We start from the raw sequence: 25,679 nt of genomic DNA, 5'->3' as shown, positions 1-25,679 counted from the left end.
ATCTTACGTCACGATTCTATTTACGTTGCCATTCTCGAGTTAGCAAAATCGTCTGTTAGTACAATTTTTGGCTATTTTCTGAAGAATTTGGTACACGAAATTTTAGACTTTTGGGCTATATTTATGTGGCAACACTGTACGAGAGAGTTTACTTATAGTCTGCATTTGTTTTGAAAAGTTTCGTGTGATTTTTATTTTATTAAAAAGTACTTAACTGCGAAATTTTAGAATTAATGGAAGAAGGTTTGGGTTATTATTTAATGTTGTTACCTGTCACGATACCAGTGGTACTGTTCTTCATGTTTTGGGCTTGGATGGGCTTTCAACTTTACATCAATAATTAAAAACCTATGGTACGTTTCTATTAACATTTTGTCATTGCGTATTAACTAAATATGAATAAACCATTATGAAATGGACTTATGTAATGATTCCTCCTATTTTCTTATGTTAAAACAAAAACTTTAATAAATGTTTCATTCTTGATATTAATTTGAATTCAATTTTTTGCTTAATTTTTCAGTAATTTTATCATTATTACCTGATGAATTAAAAGTAAGCATTAATTTGGGTAAGATGTGAACTCTGAATGAGGGGTTTCCCACTCACTTCCCAGAATTGTAGACCCCCTATACAAGCAAGAATGTCAAAGGAACCGTACTTGTATGTGTGACCTTTTCCAAGATGTCCACTTTCAAAGGTCGGTTTTTAACGTGTATTGATATACTGCCTATTCCCTGTGCTTGGTATAGTCGATCGCTTGCCTCGACTGATGCTCCACATGTAGTTGTGCGCTGAGGTGAGGAGAGCCCAACAACCCTCTGAATCTATATAATATCAAGTACTCTACGCACAGTCAAGTGGGCTACTCAAAGTGACAGTCATAAGGGCTAAATAGTTAAACCCGATAGTCTTAGTGGAGTGACACAACTTGCGATCTTGCATGACCCAGTTTTGGAGGAACATTTTTCAAAGAGTTGCTTGTAAAGGTATGGTTCCTTTGTCTTTTTTGTCCCTATGGGTATGCTTTACAGCTATGATTAGGTCCCGACCGTCTCGTTTGGAGCTCGAATTATACAGAGATGTTTGCCTCCGAAGGTCTGTTTTTATCGTGTACTGGTACTACTGCCTATTCTCCATGTTCCACATTAGTTGAGGCGAGTGATAGTTCATCTTGGCCAATTATATTTCTACATTTGCGCTAATTTTTGTCTTATGTTCAATTTTAAACTCTTCAAATTTCATTTGTTCCAAATGGAATGAATCGATGATATATTTTAAAAATTATTTTAACATTCTGAGAATATGCCTTAGGAAGACATTTTTGTAAATATTTAAAAGTACTTGTATGAACACCTATTTTTAGTTATCAAAAGATGGATAATGTTGGAAAGACTGTGTTTATATATTTTTTTATTTTATGAACATTTATAAATTTTCTGCTATGATTACATAATTTGGTACTAGAGGTAGATGTTAGGTGCCATCTCTTATCTAAATTAACTGGTAAGCACAGTGCACGGTAAGCAGAGAGTGTGGGTTCATATCTCTCTCCAGGCTAGTTCTTTTCTTCCAAGATGTTTTAAATTATTTAATAAATTATTTTAATTCCATATAAATCATAATTTTGTCAATTTTTTATTGGAATTTATATTGAATTTTATAGAGTGTCTTGTTTAAATAGTTGGTAGAGTTTTATTGCATCTGTGTATATATCATGAAATTTTACCAGTATGTGTAGATATATATATATATATATATATATATATATACACACACACCAGCAAATCTTAAAAGGATCTATGTATTAAAGACTGAAGACGGACTTATTAGGTTCAAAATGCATATTGTTTGCATTTCAGACCTAACAAGTCTTGTCTCTAAATACATAGAACTACTCTACAAACTGTGTCTGGGTCATTCTGCTTCATGCTTAATTGAGTGTAATAAGTCTGTCTTTGAAAAAAGTGCTGTAGCACAAAACATATAAAAAAAACTTCACTATTATTATTTGCTACATCTATGGATTGGACAATTATACTCAGTGTTTGGACAGAAATGTAGAATATCCAGCTAGTATTGTAAAGAATTTGAGTTCAAATTCATATCTGATCTGTATTTTGATAATTTTTCTTGGTTATTCCAATTTATGAAATTGTTTTATTTGAGATTTATTTACTCTGGCTAATGCTATTGTACATCAGATTTGACCATAATGGCAAAATTGTATCTAGCCATTAAATACACACAGTACATTGATGTACTGGTCGGTACCTTACATTAACAAACTCTAATGCTATTTATTATTACATTAATTTAATTTGTAGTTATTTCATTTTTTTATGATTATATATGTTTTTCTTAACTTACATTTTTTGAGTAAATTATTTGGATTTTTAATCATTAGTTTGTAAAAATTATAAACAGTTATATACTTTTATATACATATATTTTTTCAAATTTGAATATTTTTAAAATAGTAATTTATTTAATATATAAAAATATGTCTGTTCTAAATTGAAATACTATTTCAATTTAGAATTAACTATTACATATATTAAAGTGTAAAATAAAACTTAATAAATGGAGACTAGATTTTATTATTCTAATGCTTCTAAAAAGGTGTTTTTTTTAGATGAAATTGGTTACCAACTGAAATTGAGCATTTAAATTAGTAAAATTAACTTATTTAATTATCTATTAAAATGTTTTATCTAACTATTTTTGTATATCATGTATCACTTTAAAGATTATTTTTTACACAACGTCAGACAAAAACCTTTTACAGTGTTGTATACAACAGAGAACCAACTAACGTTTTCGGCCTCCACCAAAGCCTTCTTCGGGTTGAGAACTAAATGTCATCCCCCTCCAGACTGCCAGAACGATGCGCCCGAGAAATAAACATAGTACATGTCGCATTTCACCCCTCCACCCAGCTCCATTCAAATTCCTCGAACAGGTACCTCCACGCATGCATGATCGAGTCCCTGTCCTTAAAGTTGATGCAGGTCTGGAGGGGGATGACATTTAGTTCTCAACCTGAAGAAGTCCTTGGTGGAGGCCGAAAACGTTAGTTGGTTCTCTGTCATATACAACACTGTAAAAGGTTTTAGTCTGTGACATTGTGTTACTCACTGCAGTGTTAATAGTAGAAGACATTTATTGTATTATTTTTTACATTCTATAAATTTTTAAACAACTTTAAAGAAGTTACTTTTTTGTTTTTGAGAATTTTTATGTAATTGTTATCTTTTGAATGTAAAAAAATTCAAGAATATTCTAATAAAATTAAATTCAATAATAATTTATAGTACCCCATAATTCAAATTTAATTCTTTCCAAGAGAAAGTTTGAAAAAACTTTGAATTGTTTGAAGTCTAAATCAATTTTCCCCATTAAAAATAATGGGAAGTGAATTAATTTGTTCCTGGACCCTAAACAATACCCATTCTGATAAACTTAAACAGCAAATACACATAAGTTAAGGTAAAAGTAACACAATTAATTGCCCTAAAAATGTAAAACATGAAAACAATAAATAAAATATATAAATATTATAAAATTAAAATTGCATTTATTATACCTTAGTGAGAAGTTGTGGTGTCCCATTTCTTAATGTTACTATGCTTGCTTGCTTGCTTGGCTTTCTTACAAATAATCCTTTTGGAGATGATATCACCAGCTAATTGCTTCTCATTTAGCCAAACTAGGAGGAGTTTTTCCATTTCCTCAATAACATCTGTTGAAGGCAACATTGTCACACCTTTAGCCACATTTGCTTCTTTTATTGCTTCCTTGTTTTTAAGAATGGTTCACACTGTCAGTGGCACAGCTACATATTCAGTGTCCTGGAGCAACTAGAATTAGTGTGCTTCTTGTTCCTTGCAAGAGGTCTTGCAAAATTTATTTTGAACATTTAATTTAAAAACATATATCTAATTATTTTGATCTAAAACCGTACTTAATAACAATTTATTTGAGATTCAATGCATTTCAACAATGAGATATTCAATTTAATAAATACAGAAATAATCATAAAGCAAAATGTAATTCTTTAAGTAAGGAGTACCTAATATTATTTACTTCATATTATACAAAGTGTATTGAGAAAATGTATGCAACTTTAGTTTCATAATAATACATAAAACAAACTTCAAAATTGTTATCTTGCTTTTTTGTTTGCAAATCAGTCAATCACTTTCTCCAGATCAAGTTGACAAATTATTGTTTTTTTAATTGATATACAGTAGACCACCCTATAACATGGTAGATACATTCTGTGCTATATGAATTCCATGTTGTACGAGTCACTTAAATACATGAGCCAATCACAGCCCGGCACGTGTTCAGTTTAGGGGCTATGGCTGTTTGAAAGATTTTCTTCCATAAAATTAACCAATTCTAGACTAATTTGACTCAACATTTCCAAAGCACGTATAATTTTTTGGGAATAATCCATATAAACTATGCTATAAACAAAAAATTGTAGGATTACTTATCGAGTGTGCACTGTTCGACGACGCCATTGCTTAGGCTTGTTTTTGTCGCGGAGCGGTTCATCAAATGGCAGGCGAGAGTTTTCTGATAAGTTATTTTTCCGCGAAAAATTCGCTGAACTTTGGAGACATCATTAATATAAATACAGTTGTCCCTTGATAATCTGACAGGTGTGGGACCAAAGGGATGTCGGATTACCAAAAGTGTCCGGATTATTAAAAGTGATTACATATTTGGCATTGTTTTGCTAGCAGTAGCCTACAATATTCCTACATTTTATGAGTAAAAAGCTGCCTAGGTTAATATGGAAATGATACACCCATTTCAGTTAACTAAAACATGTTTATTAAAAGAAATATGGAAGCCAATAAATGTATGTACAGTACATATAGTATGTATAGGCATAAATAATATAGTATGTACAGAACTGCTCATGGAAAACACAAGAAATGTGTGTCATTGTGTAAGAATTGGGTGGGGAGATTCATGTTGCGACATCCTTCTGTGCAAGCAGACACATGACGAGGACTATGGTGACCTTGACAGGAGGTGCGTTGGACTACTGAGCATGTCGGATTAAAAAACGTTGGACTATCAAAGGACAGCTGTATAATTTTTATGGCCGTTAAATAATAAATGAATTTTAGTAGGTTCGTTGCTCGTTTAAACTCAACGGTTTGTGCAATGTCCACTATTTGGTCCAGATTTGACCAATCCTGTTGCGACATGAGTTGGCGATGACATTTTACTGTGTTATACGAACACAATCGCAGTTTTTTCGCCATGTTATACGAATCCGTGTTATATGAACCCATGTTATAGGGGAGGGTCTACTGTAGTAGCTAGAGCTAAGATGGTGTTGTAACATGCTGTTTCTTAAATAAGTTTTGATTAATTTTAATTTTAGAAAATGTTCTGCTGTTGCTGTCGTTGCCAGTAAAGTTAAAAAAAGGAGGCATGCTGCAATAATGTTTGAGAAGCTACTTGAGGCTGCAGTGTGAATTAAAATTAGTTCAGCAACTTCGCCTATAGATAGGCTTACCAGACGTCCCGTTTTAACCAGGATTGTCCTGGTTTGACGATGTTGTCCCAGTGTCCTGGCCAGTTTGTCATTTTGTCTCGGTTATTTGGTAAAATTTTAAAAGTACCGAATATACAAGAAGTAAAAATAGTGCAGCCTTGAGTAAAATGGCAATTTGGCAATTACCCCTCTGTTACACTCATTGTTGCCAATCTAAATATTTCATATCTAGATCTAAGTACTTTTAATGTTGTCTAGATGTTTTCCTTCAAAATTTATAGCATGTGGCCTGATGACTTTAGATTTTTTTATTTTGTCATTCAGATATTTTTTCACAGAATTTATAACAACACATAGCCTATGAGATCCAGATATTTTTATTTCATTTCTTTTAGATATTTTGTTTCAATTAGAGTTGGCAAGGCTGAAACTTACACTGGCCACATCATTGCTGCACATGTCATATCTTAGTCGAGTTTAAATTGCTGGTCGGCATTTACAATTATTTTGTACAGTATATTAAATTCATTTAATCTCTAAAATGCCAAAAAGAAACCATATGTTTACTAATGATTAAAAAAAGTCTGTGATAGTATTGACAAAGTGAAATATGAAATATGCTTTTTCAGAATTTCATGTTAACTCGTGGTGGGCATTCAAATATTAAAAAATCAGTTGAAATGTGCAAAACAGGAAGCAATAGGAACTTTCTCAAATGTATTGTTGTATTTTAAATGTACCGATGTTAAGTGGCAAAGAATTTTTTAAAGAGAGTTCACACTAGTAATAAATATTAACACTTCTTAATAATAAGATATGTTTAGTTCAGTTATTAAAAATTGCTTTTAACTCATTGTTTTTGTTAACAACTACTTTATTTAGCCTTTTCAATCATAGGTACTTATCCCAGTAGGCTTAATTTTCTGTTGTGAGTATTTTCTCAAAATTGTTCCTGGTTTGAGAAAAAAAATATTATGGTAAGTCTACGTGTAGAAGTAATTTTCTTATTACTGAGTATAAAACTCATTTTAAATCAAAGCAGTCAAGGTCCAAAACTTGGTGAAATGTCAGAGGGATATGTTGATTGTAACAATTCTGATCCTTCCAGAATATTTTTATCAGATGATGCAACAAGATATGCAGGTGATTAAGCACTTAAAAAGTGCACATGATTGTTGAATGGAATCAAATCTAATAGTTAATTATTAAATTCAAAAAAATTTTTTACAAATGTTTTCACAAGTTTTTATTTCTTAATTTTACCCTTTCTAACTTGGTTCCCTCATGATTTGTGCGCCTGGAACAGTTTGCTCCAACTGCTCCACGGTAGCTACGCCTCTGATTATACCAAAGCCAAACAATAGGGGAAAAAAGTGATCACGTGACATAGGTGTCGCGCCTATCGATACGGTTGTAAACAAGCTGTTCCGTTCGAAGGATAGCTTACTTTATAATAATGGAAGAACGAAAATATTTTTTAGGAAGGTTAACAACGGTACAATTAAAGGAAGAATTAAAAAAGTACAATGCCAAGTTAGCTGGTAGAAAAGCCGATTTAATAGAAAGGTAAGTTAAAATAATCTACATCTATATTTTTATCGTTAATTATTACATTTATAATTTCAAGTCCTTATAACTATTACATGATAAGGTAACTTACCAGTAGATGAAAGTTTTAAGGATAAGATTTCACAAAATGCACATTTTTCGTCGATAAAAACATTTAAAGATCAGTAAAGTTGTCATTGATTCCTTTCACATTTGTCTAACCAATACATAAGGTCAAAACTTTAATTAAAATAAATTTTTTTTCCTTTGGAATATGGTCATGTACCGAGCCTGATATATTATAACCAATTTATACCAGTATCTGAAATGTTAACTGTACCAACAGGTTATCACTGTAATTTAAAACAATCAACACAAACAAAACTATGTTCTATGAAGTTCTAAGACAATATAAGAGATATATATCTTAATCTTTTACCAAGAGAAAACAATATTTGGAGTATTTAAAATAAATATAATCAAAATGTCTTTTTTATTGGTCACAAGTCTTCTTGTTTCAATAATTTAATGCAATAAGACTAATTTCTTCACCAATAAACTTTTTGTACAAGTGAATTTTTTCCCATTTTCTTTTACTAAATTTGGCATACACTATATATATGCATATTTAGGTGCTTGTCAATACTGTTCAGTTACCTTATACTGTTTATTTTTATATTATATGTAATATATTAAGGTAAGAATATAATATATAATAATAATTTTTGCCTTTCCTGTCAATGAGACAGAAAAAACTGAATAAAATATTGGTGATCATATGTTAACTAGTTATTAAACTTGTTTACAATAATTTTCAGGTTACTGGCATATGAGAGGAATCAGGAAACTCATAATTTTTCTATATCCTGTGATAGCTCTCCTGAACTCAAACTTCCTGATTCATCTGAATATAAGGATCTCTCTCCAAGTTTACAAATACCAGTTTTGACTATAGATACAATTGATGCCTACATGGAGATGTCAGATCAAAGAATGCCACTGTCTGCTGTGCAGATGTATTTTAATGAATTCTTATTAACAATAAGAGGAACAAAAGAAAAAAAATTTTCATATTTTAAAGGTAATGTAAAATCTGAATTAACCAAGGGGAACACATATTATACAGACTTAGTAATTACAGATGATGGGGATATAGAAAATGCAATATGTGAATGTACAGCAGGTAAAGGGCCTAAAGCGTATTGCAAACATATATGTGTAACACTATTGGCAATAGAAGAATACGGAAGAACAGGCAATTATAAGTGTCACAAAACATGCACTCAGGTTCTGCAAACATTCCATCAGCCTACCCACCAACATAAAGGTTCCCCAATTAAGGCTAGTGAGCTTCCATTTCATTTATTTAAGAAGAGAGGAATGAAAAGGAAACGATTGGAAGACATGAAATTTGACCCCAGACCATCTGGCAGTTCAATCTCTGATTATACAAACTTTGTTATTAATTTGGCAATGAACATGCAAAGTGGTTGTGCAATACCGATATTGCAATTAAGGCAACCAGCAAACATGAGGGCTTTAGAGTCAGATCATGATTATTGCAAAAGCACAATGTCCGAAATGTTTTTAAAAGCTTTATGGATGATGATAAAATATTAGAAGTTAAATGTCCTTACTCCAGTTTTAAACTTCCTGTGAATGTGCAAAATGTACCATGTTTGGAATGTACTGATGACAAAATTACTTTAAAACGGAATCATGATTATTTTTATCAAATCCAAGGTCAATTAGCAGTGACAAATAGACAAGTTGCTCACCTGTTTATTTACACAAAAAGTGACTTCAAAGTTTGTATCATTCCAAGAGAAGATAAATTTATTGCAGACATGACTGAAACACTAATTATGTTTTTCCATGAGCATTTTAAGCCAGCTCTTTTAAAAAAGATGTTCTATAAACATTAAGTTTATAAAATAATTGAGCTAATTGTTATTTTTATTTTACAATTTGAGTTTATGTAAAATTTTTCTAGATGGTGAATTTTTTAAATAATAAAAAGAGATTTTGTTTTAAAGATTAAAATTTTTTATTTGCTTACAAATTTACAAACATTTATTCAACTATAGTACAAATTTTAAAACCACTATATTACTTTGAATTGAAGTTCCATAATGAAGACCTTACTGTGTATGCTAGTATACATTCTTAATCTTAGAATTTATAAGCAGACAAAAATTTAAAAATACTATAAATGGAAAACTTAAATTAGGCTAGGGTCTAGAATGAAAAAAACATTATATACAGAATTAATAGAGAGCTAGACTAACAGTGAAACAAATTAAGCATCTCTGCCAACAATGCATGGTCTAAAATTGCATAACATAAAACATATAAATATAATTTCACTGCCAAGTTTGGTTACTGTCGGATGCATGTGTTGCCTCAAAATCTTATATGTACGAGCCATTCCTATAATACGTTCAATATGTATTCTTTTACTAGATATTTTTCTGTCTCGAGATAACAAACTGCTGCTCAGCTGTGCTTTTCTTCTCATAAAAGTGGGTGTATTTACCACAACATCTTTAGTAATTAGCAAGTCCTGAATGTTAAAACCTCTATCAGCCATTAAACAGTCTTTTGCCTCTGTTATTTTACACAGTGAAGACCTTTCTGCAATCTGTCGATCACTTGCAGAACCACCATAGGCTTCTGAAACAAAACTTACTAGACCACCTGGTGTGCAACCTACAACTGCTTTTAATGTGTTGTCATTTTTATATGATGACCATGTAGCCTGCTGTGCAACAGGATTTTTTGATTCTCTAGAATGCAAAATAAGCAAACCAATGATAACTCTAGTATTTGGAAATTTCATTTTAAAATCTCTAGGCATGTATATATCAACAAGAGATCTTTCACTCCATATATCCAACTCTCGCCATTGTAAATACATGAAATTGATCCAAGTAATGAAAACGTTTCGTACTGTTTCTTCAGATACACTAAACATCCTACTCAACTCAAAATTTGCTGTATTCAATCTTAATTTTATTAAAGTCAAGAACAACTGGTCTGGCACTGCAAGTGTTACAACCTGAAACTTGTAATATTTTAAGCTGTATGCTGCTGGTCCCAAACTTTGTAGTACAAAATTGAAAGAATTGTAGTTCTCTAACCCAGTATAGTAATGTATAGCATTGTTGTCAAACTCAAATCTTTCAACTGACATTGGGACTTCAAAAGTATGGGTCTGTGTAGTTACACAGACCATAGTGCTTGCCACATTATTTTCAATAAGACAAGTAGCCTTTTCCTCCTCCTCATCTATTATTACTTCTCCTCCTATTTCTAATGTACCAGTATCCATTATATATCATGCATCATCAAAGCAGGCAACCGAAGGTGCCTCTTTATTAGACCAAAAAAATACATTTGGTACAGCATCAGCCTTCAGTTGTCTCTTTGCTGGGATGTTTCCTAATAAAGTAAAATAAATCTATTTATTTTTCATTCAGCATAAAGAATTAACAATTAAATCCATGGTACTATATATATTTTTTATCCTTTGTTAACTTAGCATTAATGCTATGTAAGTGCTCAAAACTAGCCTCTACTGTTAGGGCTTATCACGCCTAGATATTAAAACTAAACAGAGACTTTTGATGTAAACATCAAGTATTTTTCAAGCGAGGTGTTTGAAGCTTCTTAATTGCTAATAGCTTGAAAAAAATATTGTACAGTTATTATAATTCTTTAAATAATCTGCTTACCAAGATATTAATCTCCTTATACTGATCAGGTGTGAAGTGATTTTTACACACGAGACTGGATGAAGTTGGTTTCCAATTTGCTCTTTTAATGGCGTGAATCCATTTCTTTCGCAATGCTGGATTTTTTGGAAACTTGTGACCACCACTATTAGAACAATGTGGTACACAGCACCACGTACTTGGCATTTTTGAAACTTAAAATATTTATTAGATTTTCGTTTACAGAAAAAACAAATGGTACTTTACAACCGACAACGTATCGCTTAGTCTGTTTACGACCTCATCGATACTAGCGCCGTGTGCGGAGTAGATTTCACTTTTTTTCCCTATTGCTAGATTAGGTCAGGCTATATTACTGGAAGTTATAGGCTGTGGGCACTAAGTTATCCCCAGTTGGTACCATGAGTAACCAGTATGGTTATATCTAAATTAATAGTTCTGGAAGAGAATATTGGACTGAGATCCACATAGCATAACTGGCAATGCATCCACATGGTAAATGGCAGTTGTAGGTTGAGTCTCGCTCCTGGTCAATTTTTTTTATCCACAACTTTCTAAATTAATTAATAAATATTAATTTAATTATAATTATTAAATTTAATAAAAGAAGGCATTTAATGCCCATCTCTAGGCCAAATTAATTAGCATTTAATTATTATTAGTAGCATTAATATAGCTCAATCTAATCCAGCAATCATTTGGCTTTGATTTTTAATACTTTTGAAATTTTTTCATACAGTTGTATTATGATTAATATTACTAAATTTAATTTTTAATTGTAAATTTTAACAATTATTTATTATTAACAATAAAATTAACTTTTTAGTTTTATTGATTTTATTTAATTTTTATTTCAGATTGTTGCATGTCTGCTTGTTGCTGCTCTATGATTTTATAAAACAATATTTCAGTATAAGTAGAGAAGAATAATTGGTAATTTTTTATTTGTTGATGATAAAAGTTGTTTTGGATTTGAATATATAATAAAGTCCTGATTAACTGAGAATCATTCTTCATGGTGAATTGTGGATGAGTAAATTTGTTGACAAAGACAAGAGAACGTATATACAGTATATAATGCAGTTCATTTCACATACCTTGGTCAGGCACAATATTCAAAAGTGTGTCTAGAAATTTTTATTGTAAGAGAATTTAATCTGGTGACTTCTCATGACAATACAAATTTAAACAAGATTAAAGAAATTTTAATTGTAACTGTACTTTTTATATTTAGTTTAATGAATACAGTACAGTTGTAAAATCAAAACTATTTTATTGTATATCAATAAGTAGGTCCAGCTTTAAATAAAAATGTCTCATACATTATTCCATTCAAATTCAGTTTAACAATTTACCAAACAGTCCATATTATCCAAGTTTTTGATTATCCAATATACTTTTAGTTCACATTATCTTGGAAAGTTGGGATTCTGTTATATAATTTTTTTTAAAATTTCCAGTACTTTATGTTAAATTCATTTTAAAATTACTTTTTTTTATTTATTATTTCACAAACATGGTTTAACTATTAAAAATTAATTGTCAATATATATATTTAACCATAATTAATGACTTAAGTCTATTTTACAGTCACTCTTTGTGACACAAACAGGTGGATATGGTTTCACATCACAATTGCGAGTTTTCCATCTCAGCTGTCATTTCACAATCAAATAAAATTGCAAAAATCAGTTTCTTCAATTGGTTTGCAAGTGGATTTTCTACTTCAAGCAGATCCACAGACATTTCAGCCACTTGGAGAATGGAAAAATTATGAAGTATTCTGATAAGTGGCTTCTAATAAGAAATATGGTTTTACTATTAATTTTAACCAATCAGTTACCATGTATTTTAACCAATAGGAACACCTTTAAAGAAATCCTTTAGTTGACTGTGAAACAGGCTTTAGGAATTATAATCTATAACATATAATTAAATACTTATATATCAAAATTATAATTTAAAATAATAAGGTATAATTGAATATAACATTTGATGTTTAAGAATTATTCTGTATAAAATAATTCTTATATAAATTTTATAGCTTTTGATTAACCAATGAATGGATTATAGAATAGATGACTAATAATTACTTATCATTTTACTTATTAATTTTATAATTGTTAACATTTCAATAAAGAAATATAACATACTGTAAAAATAATTTTATTTAATGTGATTAATACTAAAATGAACTGCAGATTACTATACTCAAATTAAATTCCATTAATTTAATATTTCAGACTAATTGTAAATATATCTAAAATTTAAAATAGTTTTGTTGTATACATTTAATTTAAACTTTATTTTTAATTTTAATTATAAAATAATAACATGTGCCTTTCAGAGAAAATGCAAGGCCCAGGGAAACTAATATTTTAGAGACCCTTCAAAATTTAAAATAAAACTGTGGACAAGAAAATAAAGTCAATGGTATTTAATATTTTTTGGATTGTTACATTTAATTATTTTACAGAGGCTTTGAACACTTTAACATTAGCAAATTCACGGATTATTTCAGAATAGTCTAAAATATGCACTATCTGGTAATTAATGTTGAGTATTGCTAGTTCACTTAATCGTTCCTGACACATTATCGATTGTAGATAGTTTTTAATTCTTTTCAGAAACATTAAATGATCTCTCACCTTCTGCTACACTCACAGGCAAGATTAAAAAAATTTGAAGCACATGTTATATTGGGAAATACGTTTACAAATCCCATGTTGATAATTTCCTTAAGTAATTCTGCCAGTTTTGTGCTTAGTTTAAAATTGGATTTGTAAACATACTTCAGCAGTATTAGTTCTTCTACGATTTCATCACTTATTTCATTTTTATATTTCTCTAGCAATAATTTTGCCCTTAAAACTATATTCTCTTGATTCATTTCATTAAATTTCCATGTAACTTCATAAAAATTGCAAATTAATGAAATTGCTTGAAATTGACGCATAAGTCCATCTATTATTGAATTGATAATTTTGTTAGAAACATTTAAATGAAAATATTCTTCAACAGATTTTTGGTCTTTTAATCAGTGATTTATTTCAAATTCTGTTACATTGTAATTTTGTAATTTTCAGTTACAATTTTTTTACATTCATCAAGAACGTACTTCCATGTTTTTTTAAGTTGTTCTATATCTTTAATTAGGTTCTCAATATTATCTTTTTCTACATCCAATGTTGCTTTATGAGATTTGATAATGAGATTCGTTTGATGTAATAACACAAGTATTTCCAGCCAAACTGTAGACATAAGAACACACTCAAATTTTGACAAGTATTTTTTAAAAGCAGAAATCTGTGTTTGTGCATCAACAGGAAGTTTTCCTAAATTGATTTCATTCAAAGCAAATTGCAAAGATTTCAAATATCAAACCACTGGTTTCACAGCTTCTAGCTTTGCTGACCATCTTGTTTTTGAAATATCATGTAAGGAATAGCATACTAAATGTTTTTTAAAACCTTCCCATTTTTTTGGACTTCCACTAAAGAAATTAAAAATTTGCTGGACACTACCAAAAAAAGTTATTGCTTTTTTGCAAGATTTTGCTGAATCCACTTCAATTTAAAGTATGGTTTCCACAACCAGAGAATGTACAATTGCTATTTTTACCCAAAATAACTCCTTGCACATTATACTTTCCTGCCATATTGGCAGGAAAGTATAATGGTGTGTATCGTAGCCTTGCCCCACACGGTTTTTAAATTCAATTTTAATTCCTGTAGCAAATTTAAAAGTTGGGTTACAATTTCTTGACTTGTTTTATCAGAAAAATTATCAAAGCATATAAAACATTCTTCAATTGAAAATTCCATTTTGCTAAACTTGACATAATGAATAATTAATGTCGTCTGTTCCTTTGTTCCTTATTATATGAATCTGGAGATGCATCAGCTATAATGGTAAAATATTTAACCTTCTTAGCTTCCTCAATAATTGCATTTTGAACAAACAAATTGCAAATATTAATAAACCCATTTTGTATTCTCATTGAAAGATAATGAACCTGCATTTTTTTTGTCTTCTTGTGCAGCTCGAACTTTTAAAACATGCTCTGCTAATATTGGATCATATTTACTCAACAGTTCAACTAATCCAAGAAATTATGTGGACTTCCAATGCATGCATCAGATCCAAAAAATGGTAGCCCTCTTTCAGAGAAAAAATATATCAAGGTAGTGCTCCAGCAGCTTTTTCCAATGATTTGTTTGGTCATTAATTTCATTTAGAAGCAAATTTTCTATTCCTCTATTAGCTAAAGCTCTTTCATGTAAATTTTTCCATAAAACATAATTCTCTTTATGTGTAAGAGAATTTTCTTGAGATGATATGCAACCATATAACTTTTTTCAACCATTTTGAATGGTGTACTCTAGTATATCTTTAAAATAAGAAAACGGAAGTGTTTTCTTATTCAGAATGTAACATGGTGCACAATAAATTGATTGATTTTTGATACTCCAATACAGCCAATCTCTATTACAAATTTCACCTAAAATTTAGAATTTAATTTTACAAATGTTAAAATTAGCAAATCACTTTGCCTTCTCCTATATTTTTATCTAACATATTGAGTTGCCAAGTTAAGGCCCCTAATATTGTGAGGCTTGGGGCAGCTGCCCCTCCTGTCTTCCCTCTGATAGGTCCTGTGTACACTGAATAGTATTGAATGGATTAGATTTGAATATAATAATAATAATAATAACTCTCCCATGGTCACCACCTGGTCATAGTGGGAGAGCCCTGTAATTTTACTGATCCAATAGGGCAATGCAGGCTGGAGCACAAGCTCCTGGTAGGGACACCCATACCAGTGAGGTCTATGGGGAGAAATGAAGCTAAGAGTAACCACACCCACATTCTGTGGAGATATTTATCATGGTAGTAACAAGATCAAAGTGTGATACTTGGATGTTGCCTGGGTTAACAAGGTCCATGTTCATGGGTTAGGCAGAGGCTCATATTTGAAAAATAGGCCACAGTCTCCCTTGGTTACAGGTGGTGAAAGCAGCGCTGGCCCAAGCATGGCTACTGCAGTGCCCTCGACAGAAGTGAGGAATAAACCTAGCCCTTGTGTTTCTGTAGCAACATCCACATTCTTCACTAGCCTTTGTGATTGTGCACCTACAGATCACAAAGGCTGGAAAACCACTCCAAGGATGAAATGGATAATAGAAATGAATGAGTTTATCATCCGTACTTACTACACCATCACAAGACTCGAAACAAACGTGACAGCGTACAGACAACAACTACACTACAGATTCACACAACAATATCTTCACCTCACTGTCACCGAACAAAGGGTTGTTGAAAAAAGAACAATTATACACAACAACCTTATCTCACAAACAACACTTGAACTTATCAAACAACAGGTTACTGATCAAATACATCAACAAACAGAAACATTTAACATTAATGAAGATCATGTAACCTCTCAGGATAATCAAGCAACAAGTACTAATTATTGCACACACACAACAACTACCGTTAATGATACTACAGACGTTTACTCATTCACCACTGATAACATAGACATAGATTTAGTTAATATGCTTTCACTTATATTTCAAGAAGCCTATCATAAGCCTGCCTGGCAGAGAAGAATAGAAACACAAATAAATGACATTAGACAGCAATTAGGCAGGCTGACACAATACACTAAAAACAATATAACACCCAAATTAAAGAAACAACTCAAAACATTTTCAAGAAAATCAAAACACACACAAAACATGAACATCACAACATACACATTGCAGAATGCATTGATACACTAAAACAAAACTTGCAGCCAAAGCACATAGATTCAAATGATACAAAACATGTTCACTATGAAAACAACAAAATAAATTATTTACAAACAATGAAAAATACTTTTACAGACAAATTGGTAACAAAATAAACACTGATACAAAGCACAGCAGCACACCAACAGAAGAAGAACTCACAACTTATTGGTCTTCTCTTTGTTGTTACGCTCGATGCTGGTTGGATCGAGGATGCAAACAAAAACTTGCATAACATACCAACTATGCTCGGTGCCAAAATAAATGTACATGACATTCGCTGCTTTGTTAATAGAACACACAACTGGAAGACACCTGGTGTAGACAACATTCACAGTTTCTGGTACAAAAAGTTTACATCACTGCACCAGGAACTATCTAAACACCCAACACATATCATCTTCAATCCATAAGACATGCCAAGATTTCTTACTCAGTGCATCACCTACATGAAACCTAAAAACAACAATACCACAGACCCCACACAATACAGACCAATTACATGTCTTCCAACACTCTACAAATTATTGACATCCTGTATTGCAAACAAAATATACAAGCATGTTGAAGAACACAACATTCTTACGAAACAACAAAAAGGTTGCCGTAGAAATCACAGGGAATGCAAAGAACAGTTACTCATAGATTCAGTCATTCTACGGCAAGCACACAAACAACACAGAAACATACACATGGCATATATATAGACTACAGAAAAGCATTCGACAGTTCCATACAGTTGGCTGCTACATATTCTACACATGCATCCATCACTCATTGCATTCTTCCAAAACGCTATGCAGTACTGGAGAACAACACTACATCTCAGGATTCATAACACTTCCATACAAACAAACCAAATACTCACTAGACGAGGAATTTTACAATGAGATTCCTTGAGTCCTCTCTGTTTCTGCTTAGCCCTGAATCCATTATCCAACGTGTTAAACAACACACAATATGGTTACAATATCAGACATGAAAAACAACACAGTTTACACTGTCATATCTCATGTACATGGACAACATAAAACTTTTTGCATCCATACAAAAACAACTTCTTCAACTCCTACAAATCACACATTCATACACCAAGGACATACAAATGGAGTTTGGCCTAGACAAATGCAAAACACTTCACATAGAAAAAGGAGTCCTGAAGAAAGATTTTGCACTTGGAGATGTGATTGAATCCATGGAAGAGGGCAACTTCTATAAGTATTTAGGCTTCCAGTAGGCCAAACTAATAGAACATACACAAATAAAGCAAAGATTAATTAAAGAATACCAAAGCAGGTTAAATAGTATTCTCAGAACACAATTAAATGCAAAACACAGTTAAAGCAATAAACACATATGTTGTTCCAGTGCTCACTTATTCTTTCGGAGTTATACATTGGACTCTCACAAATCTCAAGCAATTCCAAACGAAAACAAGAACAACACTTACTAAGCGTAAACATCATCATCCTAAATCTGCCAGAAGATTAACCCTTCCACGTAAAGATGGCGGACATGGCCCAGGATTTTGTTGACAAAACTGTGTCAAACAGCTGGTTAGCTCAGGGATGCGTCTTTGGGGAGACGGAGGGATTTGTGATTGCCATACAGGATCAAGTCATAAATACTAAAAACTACAGAAAACACATATTCAAGGATACAGAACTCACAAATGACGCGTGCAGAAAATGTCACATCATGCCAGAAACTATACAACACATCACCTCTGGTTGCAAGCTCCTTGGCACAGACAGATTATCTACACAGACATAATCAAATAGCAAATATAATACACCAAGAGCTTGCAAAGAAACACAAATTATTAGACTACTGTAACCATACTACAAATACATTCCACAGACAGTATTGGAAAACAACATGCACAAAATGTACTATGACAAATTACAGATAAGACAGTTTACCACAACTAGACATCACACTCATTGACAAACACAATAAAATCACATACATTATAGACATATCCATTCCAAACACTCATAATGTACAGTACAAAACACATGCACTGAAAAAATCAGCAAGTACACAGAACTCGCCCAGGAAATAAGGCATCTGTGGAGGATGGATAGGGTGCTTATTGTACCTGTCATTCTCTATAGGTGTCATACCACACACACCATGCAAAAACCTGGGAATATTACAGTTGAATAGAAACACATACATCACACTACAGAAGGTCACTATATTGAATACATATCATATTGTTGGGAAATTGTTGAATACAGACACACACACTGACACACTTATTTAATTTTTGTCTTGTTTGGTTGCCAAATGTATCTGGACAACTACAAAAGGAAAGAATAATCCAAGATCTAAATAATATTTTAGGATTATATTCTGATCAGGTGTTTTGAATTCAACACACATTTTCTAAATTTAGAGTTATATTTATTTTGAATCAAATTGGATACAGAATTAAGCATTGAGAGAAAAAGGTCAATTATTAACTGTGGAACAACAGTTTTGTTAACTGTTGTGGAATTAAAATAACCATGGGGCTAATAATTTGTTTCCTTCAAGAAAACCTTTAAAAGAATTATTTTTAAAGAGTAATGTTGATTTCACTGTTTATAACTTTTAGTGAAGACTAAATTAACTCTGACAAGATTCAAATGTGTTCCTTTTTGTGAACTGGTTGAGTGCAGACAGTTTAAAGCTAATTAAACAATAAATTCTTTCTAGTTTATAAATCTAGTATAGTTAATTTATTTGATAAAATATAATCTGTTTCTGATTTATAAATTATATTTACCTATTTATTGTTTTTCTTCAATATTCAGATAGTTCCTAATTAATTAACCAGCCTTTTCTTTTCTGGTAAAGTTCCACATTTTTTCTATTTGACATTTACCATCATTTTTGTGATGTGATGAAAAGATTTATCCAATTGGTTCCTTGATGTCTGAAGAGTAACAGTGATAAATGTAAAGCTAAAGTTCATTTAGTCCACGTTCAAAGGTTGCTGATTTGCATCTTTGCAACAAAGTTTAAATTACTGTGTAATGAGCCTGTGGCTAGATGCCATTATTACTCTTAACCAGATTTAGCAAAGACCAGAACTCGCCCAGAAAATAAGGCTTAGAAAATCAGCCCTTAGAATTTTATTACCTCTAAAAAGAAATTTACAATAAAGTTCCACATATGACACACCAATAAATATAAAGTAAACATGGATGATTGTTTCTCCTCCTTGAACAAAGATTGCTGAATTGAGACTCTGTCCTTCTATTTATTACTTTGTCTCCTATGTCTCTTTGTGCTCTCGTGATAGTAAATATCTTCCATATATGCCACAAATGTATTCTGTAAGCATCATCAGATATCTGGGAAGCTATGAAAGTGTAGAATAGAACAGAAAGGTTAGAATAACAAACACACTAAATAAAGCTGGAAATTTGGGTTATATTGAGTGTTGGAAACAAAACAAAGACATTTGCTTAGTAATGGTGTCTACTACAATCATGCTTTCTGGTTTTTATATTACATTAGAATCCAATATACTGAGGAGGCCACTAAGGCATACTTCTCGAGAATGAAAATTGGCTATGTCGGTCAATCCAATTACATCTACAAGCAGGATTGTCGTGGAGTCGAGTGAATGATTCCAGGACAGACAAAAGAGTCCATGAGTCGTTGTCATGAGTTTATTTTACAAAGCTATATGCAATGGGTTACAACTACGTTGACTATAGAAACAGTGGTTGGAGTGCACGATGAGATGAATGTTCGAATGGAAGCATGTCGACCCAAAAAGTGAGTTAGCCTCAGTCCTGATGTCATGTAGGTTGGGGATGGTAGTCAAGTGTTGTTGCCAACTGCTGGCAATACTATTGTCATAAGCTGCTGTGGCTGTCATAGTAGAGACTAAAGAAGTTGTGTGTTAACTTAAATTATTATTATTTTGTTTTTGAAATTTTAGTTTAGTATTAGATAATTATTTAAATAAAATGTTAAATAATTTAAGAAATTATTTTGTATTTGAAAATTCAAAAACATAGTATTTAAAGGTGATTGAAAAGAAATATTCTTTCAGTAAGACTTTTAGTGAATTCTGTTTGATTAACTTTTTTTTTACAGCAAAACATAGATTTTGCACTGCTTTTCATGTGAAATAAACAAGCAAGAATGACACTGTAGTAAGTCTATTTTGTAAATTTAAAATCATTTTTTAAATAAGCTACTTTTGTTTTTGAATTGTATTTAATGTACAGTACTGTACATTTTTAACAGATCTAATAGTAATTTGACTGACTTGAAATATGTAAAAATTTCATCAATTTTTTTCAAACTTAATATCTGGCATCATAATAAAATTTAATAAATTTTGAAATAATTAAGCTTTATTTATTTATTTATGTGACTTACTTTATTTAAGAAAATTACAACAATGGCTTTTATTTATAGAATACAATTTTTGGAATATTCTAACATTTTATTAACAAAAATTTCAAATTATAGTTTAGAAGTTTGTTGTTAAGATTACAAAAATAATTGTCATTTCAGTTATACAAGTGAAAAAAGCATTATGTGACAATACAATTTAAAATGGTTATCACCATATTTTGTGCATATAACCTACAGATTGCTAGAATGCATAACCCAATTACCATATATACTGTCTTCAGGAGCAGTCATTACTCCATAGGCACAAGTTTGAAATTGCAATTTAAAATCAGTGTTTAACCCTGCCCATTGCATAATCCATATCCCTTCCAAATTGTCTTTAAAACATAGTTAATTTATTGGTTACAAACACAAAATTACAATAATATTGCAAGATTGAATATATTAGTGATTTGAATGAATGATTACTGTTTTGATCCTGTTTCATTGTTATAAAATCTAAATCAATATATATAGATTAATTAAACTTATGTATTTATAACACATTATAGCAATTTTAGTATGATTTTTGAAATAATATACTTCAAAATTTTAAATTCTGAATAAGAATTCTCTCTAAATATTGTTATTTCAAAGAAAAATCTTCATAGTTATGTAATGATCTTTTCTGTATTGTTTTTTTTTTTTTGTGGAAATATAAATCATATTTTAATAAATATGATTGCTTAAATTATAACATTATGTAGAATCTGTAATGTATTAAGAACTATTGCTTGCTTGCTATTTTCAGATCATTAGAAAATTTTTTGAGGAAAAACCATGTAATATATTCATTTTTAATAATAAAATGTTTCATTGTTAAAACAAGAGCACACTACTATGATAAAAATTATATTTATAAATTAAATAGAGAGCAACATTTTATATTGTATTTTACAGAAAGTAACGTCATTATAAATCTGTAGATAATAAGGTTTTCTTCTATTGCCAAGAAAGTGTTAAGCTTTTTATTCAAAGATCATTAAAGAGTAATTCAAGAATGTTATCTTGAGAGAAGAGAAATAGCAGTCAACAGCTAATAAATCACATGACTTATTGCTCTAAAGTGAATGTTTATAACATGACAATCTTATTCTCAAATAACCTGTTTTATAATATATATAAAGTGGAACCTGAATTATTATTCCATTTATAATATTTATTAAATTTAACCATCTTTTTTTGACTGTAAAGAGGATAGCATTTGTAATTTAAACAGGATGTTAGAATGGCTTAAATTCTAATTACCAAACTTTTTTCTTTAGTATCCAGTTATTGGCAGAACAATAAAAATAATAGAAGTTATATTGAAAATTGACTGCATATTTCTTTCTAGTTTATGAAAGATAAAAGTTATTTTTTAATATTTTTTATTTGAGTGATGATATTGTTCATATGATATTATAAATTAGGCATATAAATGACAAGTTATTAAATATATATATCAGCATTGAATAGTATTGTATTATATAATTATGCTGATATTTAAGTACTAAAATATGTAACTTCCTTCCTAGAATTTTTAAATGTTAGTATATTTTAAAATAAATAAAAATATTTCAGCAATTTTCTAAGAAAATTTACTTTTAAAAACATTTGTAAATAATTTAATATATAGTTTATTATAAACCAAACTTTTAAATAAAAATAATTGTTTTATATATACAATACAACTATACTTATGAGGTGCTAAAACAAGAAACAGATGATCAAACCACACTGACCATTTGATAAATCACTCATTAATCCACATTAACCTTCAGTTTATTAAAGTAAGTCTTCCATAATATTGGCAGTTTAACTAAAATAATACAAAATACATGATTTACTAAAATTTTCCCTTTTCATTTCTTGTTCTATTGAAAAATGCCCGTAAACTTAATAAAATTATGAAACAAAATGTACAAAAACTTACAATGTAAATCCATCTTTTATGTTCTGTGAATTAAAAATCTTCAAGTTGCTTCTAATTAAATTAATAATAAACTCAAAAACATTAACTTGATATACCATATTGTTTAATAATAATAATAGAATATTTATGACTTTTATTTGGATAATGACATTTTATACTGTTATTAAAAAATATAATCACTTTAAGCTAAAAAATGTTTGTAATAAGAAGTAAAATGTTATACATATCAGCATCTTTTACTATCCTACATTAATTTTTTTTTTAATATATTTCTGCATATGATGTAAATAATATTTATATAATGAATTGGAATGGTTGGAAAATTTTCAAAATTTTCTTTGTTTGCAAAAAGTTTGATTCATTAAATTGAGATTTCTCTTAACTTTTTAGCACTGCTAACTTTTAAATGTTATGAATAAACTTATTGATATTATTTTTATTGAAAAACTAAATTTGAAATTTATTGTAGCCTAATATTTCAGCATATAATCAAGATTACAGTATAATTGCAAAATCCAATTACTTGTTAGCCTTCAAAATATTCAAATTTGTTGAAATCTGTCAACAAATAATTGAAAGGTAAAATATATTTATTTATACAAACTTTGTTTTTTCATATTATTACTTAATGTATTCTAAAAGAAATAATTTTTAATTAATAACAATAAATATCATTATTAGCAATTAATAAGTAAGATATAAGATTATAAATATAATTTATTAGTTGCTTTTTTAATAAAACTTTCACAAAATTTAGAAAAATATACATCTTGCTGATATATAAACTACATTCTATTTTGGCTAGTATCTATTTCTGTTTGCACAATGACTAACTACTGTAACTAATTACATAATTTTAATATAATTCTTTTATTTTGAAGGTGGGGTATTGTTAGACTTAAAAGTTATCGATAAATATGTCTATAGATTATTTAAATGAAGTGAAGCATTTAACTATTTTATTTATGTAGAATTAATTTTCTCAAATAAAATACTAATATACTTGAATAATAATTTCTTTTAACAGAATAATCATGCACTTTATCCATTGCCATAACGGAATAATGTATCCTTATCCAATTGCTCTTTATTTCAAAATATAACCAGAGCAATATGAAATATATATTTTTATTGATAATTTTTATTGATAATTTTATTTTAATAACAAATGATTTTTATAAACAAACTTTTTTCGTTGAAATTTTAAAAGATGTTATGAAAAGAATTATACCAGAAATCAAAGATGTAATATCTTGTACATTATAATAATTTATAAATTATTTATGAGTTGTTATTATTTATACATTTAACTCCATTCATACATGATTTATCCTTGCTAAATACGTAACTGTTTAAAAATTAATAAAAATTTTGATATTTATATATTATACAAGATGGCAGATTTGAAACAGAATCTGAAAATTCCTAGCTGAAAATTTGCAAGTAGAATAACCTGGAAGATTAGAGACACAAACCATTACATAAATAACTATTTATATGGTGTTAAATAATATAAATAACTGTGTAAGGTAGAAGTAATAGTTTACTTAAAAACATTTAATTAATTAATAAGTCTATAAGACATTAAAAATTATGCAAATGAAAATTGTAAAGGATATATTTCTCTGCAAAATTTATTTTAATTTGTTGTTAAATATTCTGCTTTACATATGCTATCTTGTATATAAACTGTCAGGGAACAATTCCTAAATTCATTGAATGTAAATAATAATGAATTTATTGTAAGGAATAATTACCGATGATAAATCTATAAAACTGCCATTAAGAATTTCAAATTAATGAAACTTGTATATATAATGTATACAAAATGTTTTCACTTATAAAAATTAAATTTTAACATAATTGTAACTACATTAACTTCTAAAATATCTTAACTGGCATTATATACATATTAAAAAATTTTCCAAAGAATTAAAATTGACTGCCAAAAATATTCATAAAATATATGTATAATATAATAAACAATATTTACTTTAATCCTTTTGTAATATATTTTATTTTTCTCATATATTTTTATATTACGTATTTTAAGTATGTTTTTGAGACAGTAGTATATCACTACAGCCTTATTGGCTGCTTCTTGATGTTAATATATATTAAAAAATAAAAATATGTATAGTACTTTAAAATTAAAATGTTATTTGAGCATTATTTAGTTGGAGTGATAATTTAGATTATGCAATACATTTTCATCAATGCAAACATATATTATTATGTTTTCTTCATGCAGAATTTAATATACCAGGTACAGTAGTTGTTCAAAAGTCCTTTGACTTGAAATCCAGTAAAATATTTGTATAACATTAACATATAACTTGAATTTTATAATATACATTAACAGTCAGTTTATTTTTTATATCTTTAGTTTTTAAGTGATGTATATGAAAGACCATAAACAACTTGGTTAAAAAGGAATAATTCAAATTTTTATCAATATTAATGTAATAAGCTTATATGCATTTTGATATAGGCTCCTCTAGTTAATTGGTACTGCCAATTTAGAAAAAAAAAAGTAAAAAGAAAAACATACAAGTAAAGAAAATATTTTTCCTGAACATGCTGAAGGAGAGTAAATTTCTGTTATAGCTTAGATACGTTCAAAGATAGGATGCCAATTGCATCTCATTTTTTTGCACTAATTGTCTTTCAGTACTATTAAATGTCTAGACTATTGTATTCTTATATATCTGCTACTTTTTAAAAATTTCAGTTTTTCTCCAGTGTGTTGACTATAA

General features: G+C 29.6%; 1 protein-coding gene and 1 long non-coding RNA gene across 4 annotated transcripts; one reads left to right on the top strand and one right to left on the bottom strand.

Moving 5' to 3' along the window:
- Positions 1–37: 37 nt before the first annotated feature.
- LOC136986374 (uncharacterized) lies at positions 38–25,092 on the top strand. Of its 3 annotated transcripts, none has more exons than XR_010882465.1 (5): positions 38–353; positions 11,661–11,736; positions 20,703–20,761; positions 23,406–23,502; positions 23,951–25,092. It is a non-coding gene; the product is annotated as an uncharacterized lncRNA (long non-coding RNA). The 3 variants fall into 3 exon arrangements; XR_010882467.1 differs by having other exon boundaries at positions 23,393–23,502; XR_010882466.1 differs by lacking the exon at positions 11,661–11,736.
- LOC136986254 (uncharacterized) lies at positions 9,369–10,998 on the bottom strand. The gene is made up of 3 exons (XM_067283751.1): positions 10,804–10,998; positions 10,464–10,529; positions 9,369–10,403 (listed from the first exon to the last, which is right to left on the bottom strand). The coding sequence occupies exons 1-3, from the start codon at positions 10,987–10,989 to the stop codon at positions 9,369–9,371; spliced, it is 1,287 nt and encodes a 428-aa protein (XP_067139852.1). The 5' UTR covers positions 10,990–10,998.
- Positions 25,093–25,679: the final 587 nt, after the last annotated feature.

The sequence above is a fragment of the Centruroides vittatus genome, unplaced genomic scaffold, assembly GCF_030686945.1.
Source record: "Centruroides vittatus isolate TY-2023 unplaced genomic scaffold, ASM3068694v2 scaffold_1015, whole genome shotgun sequence".
Lineage (NCBI taxonomy): Eukaryota > Metazoa > Arthropoda > Arachnida > Scorpiones > Buthidae > Centruroides > Centruroides vittatus.
This window is presented reverse-complemented; position numbering and strand designations above follow the sequence as displayed.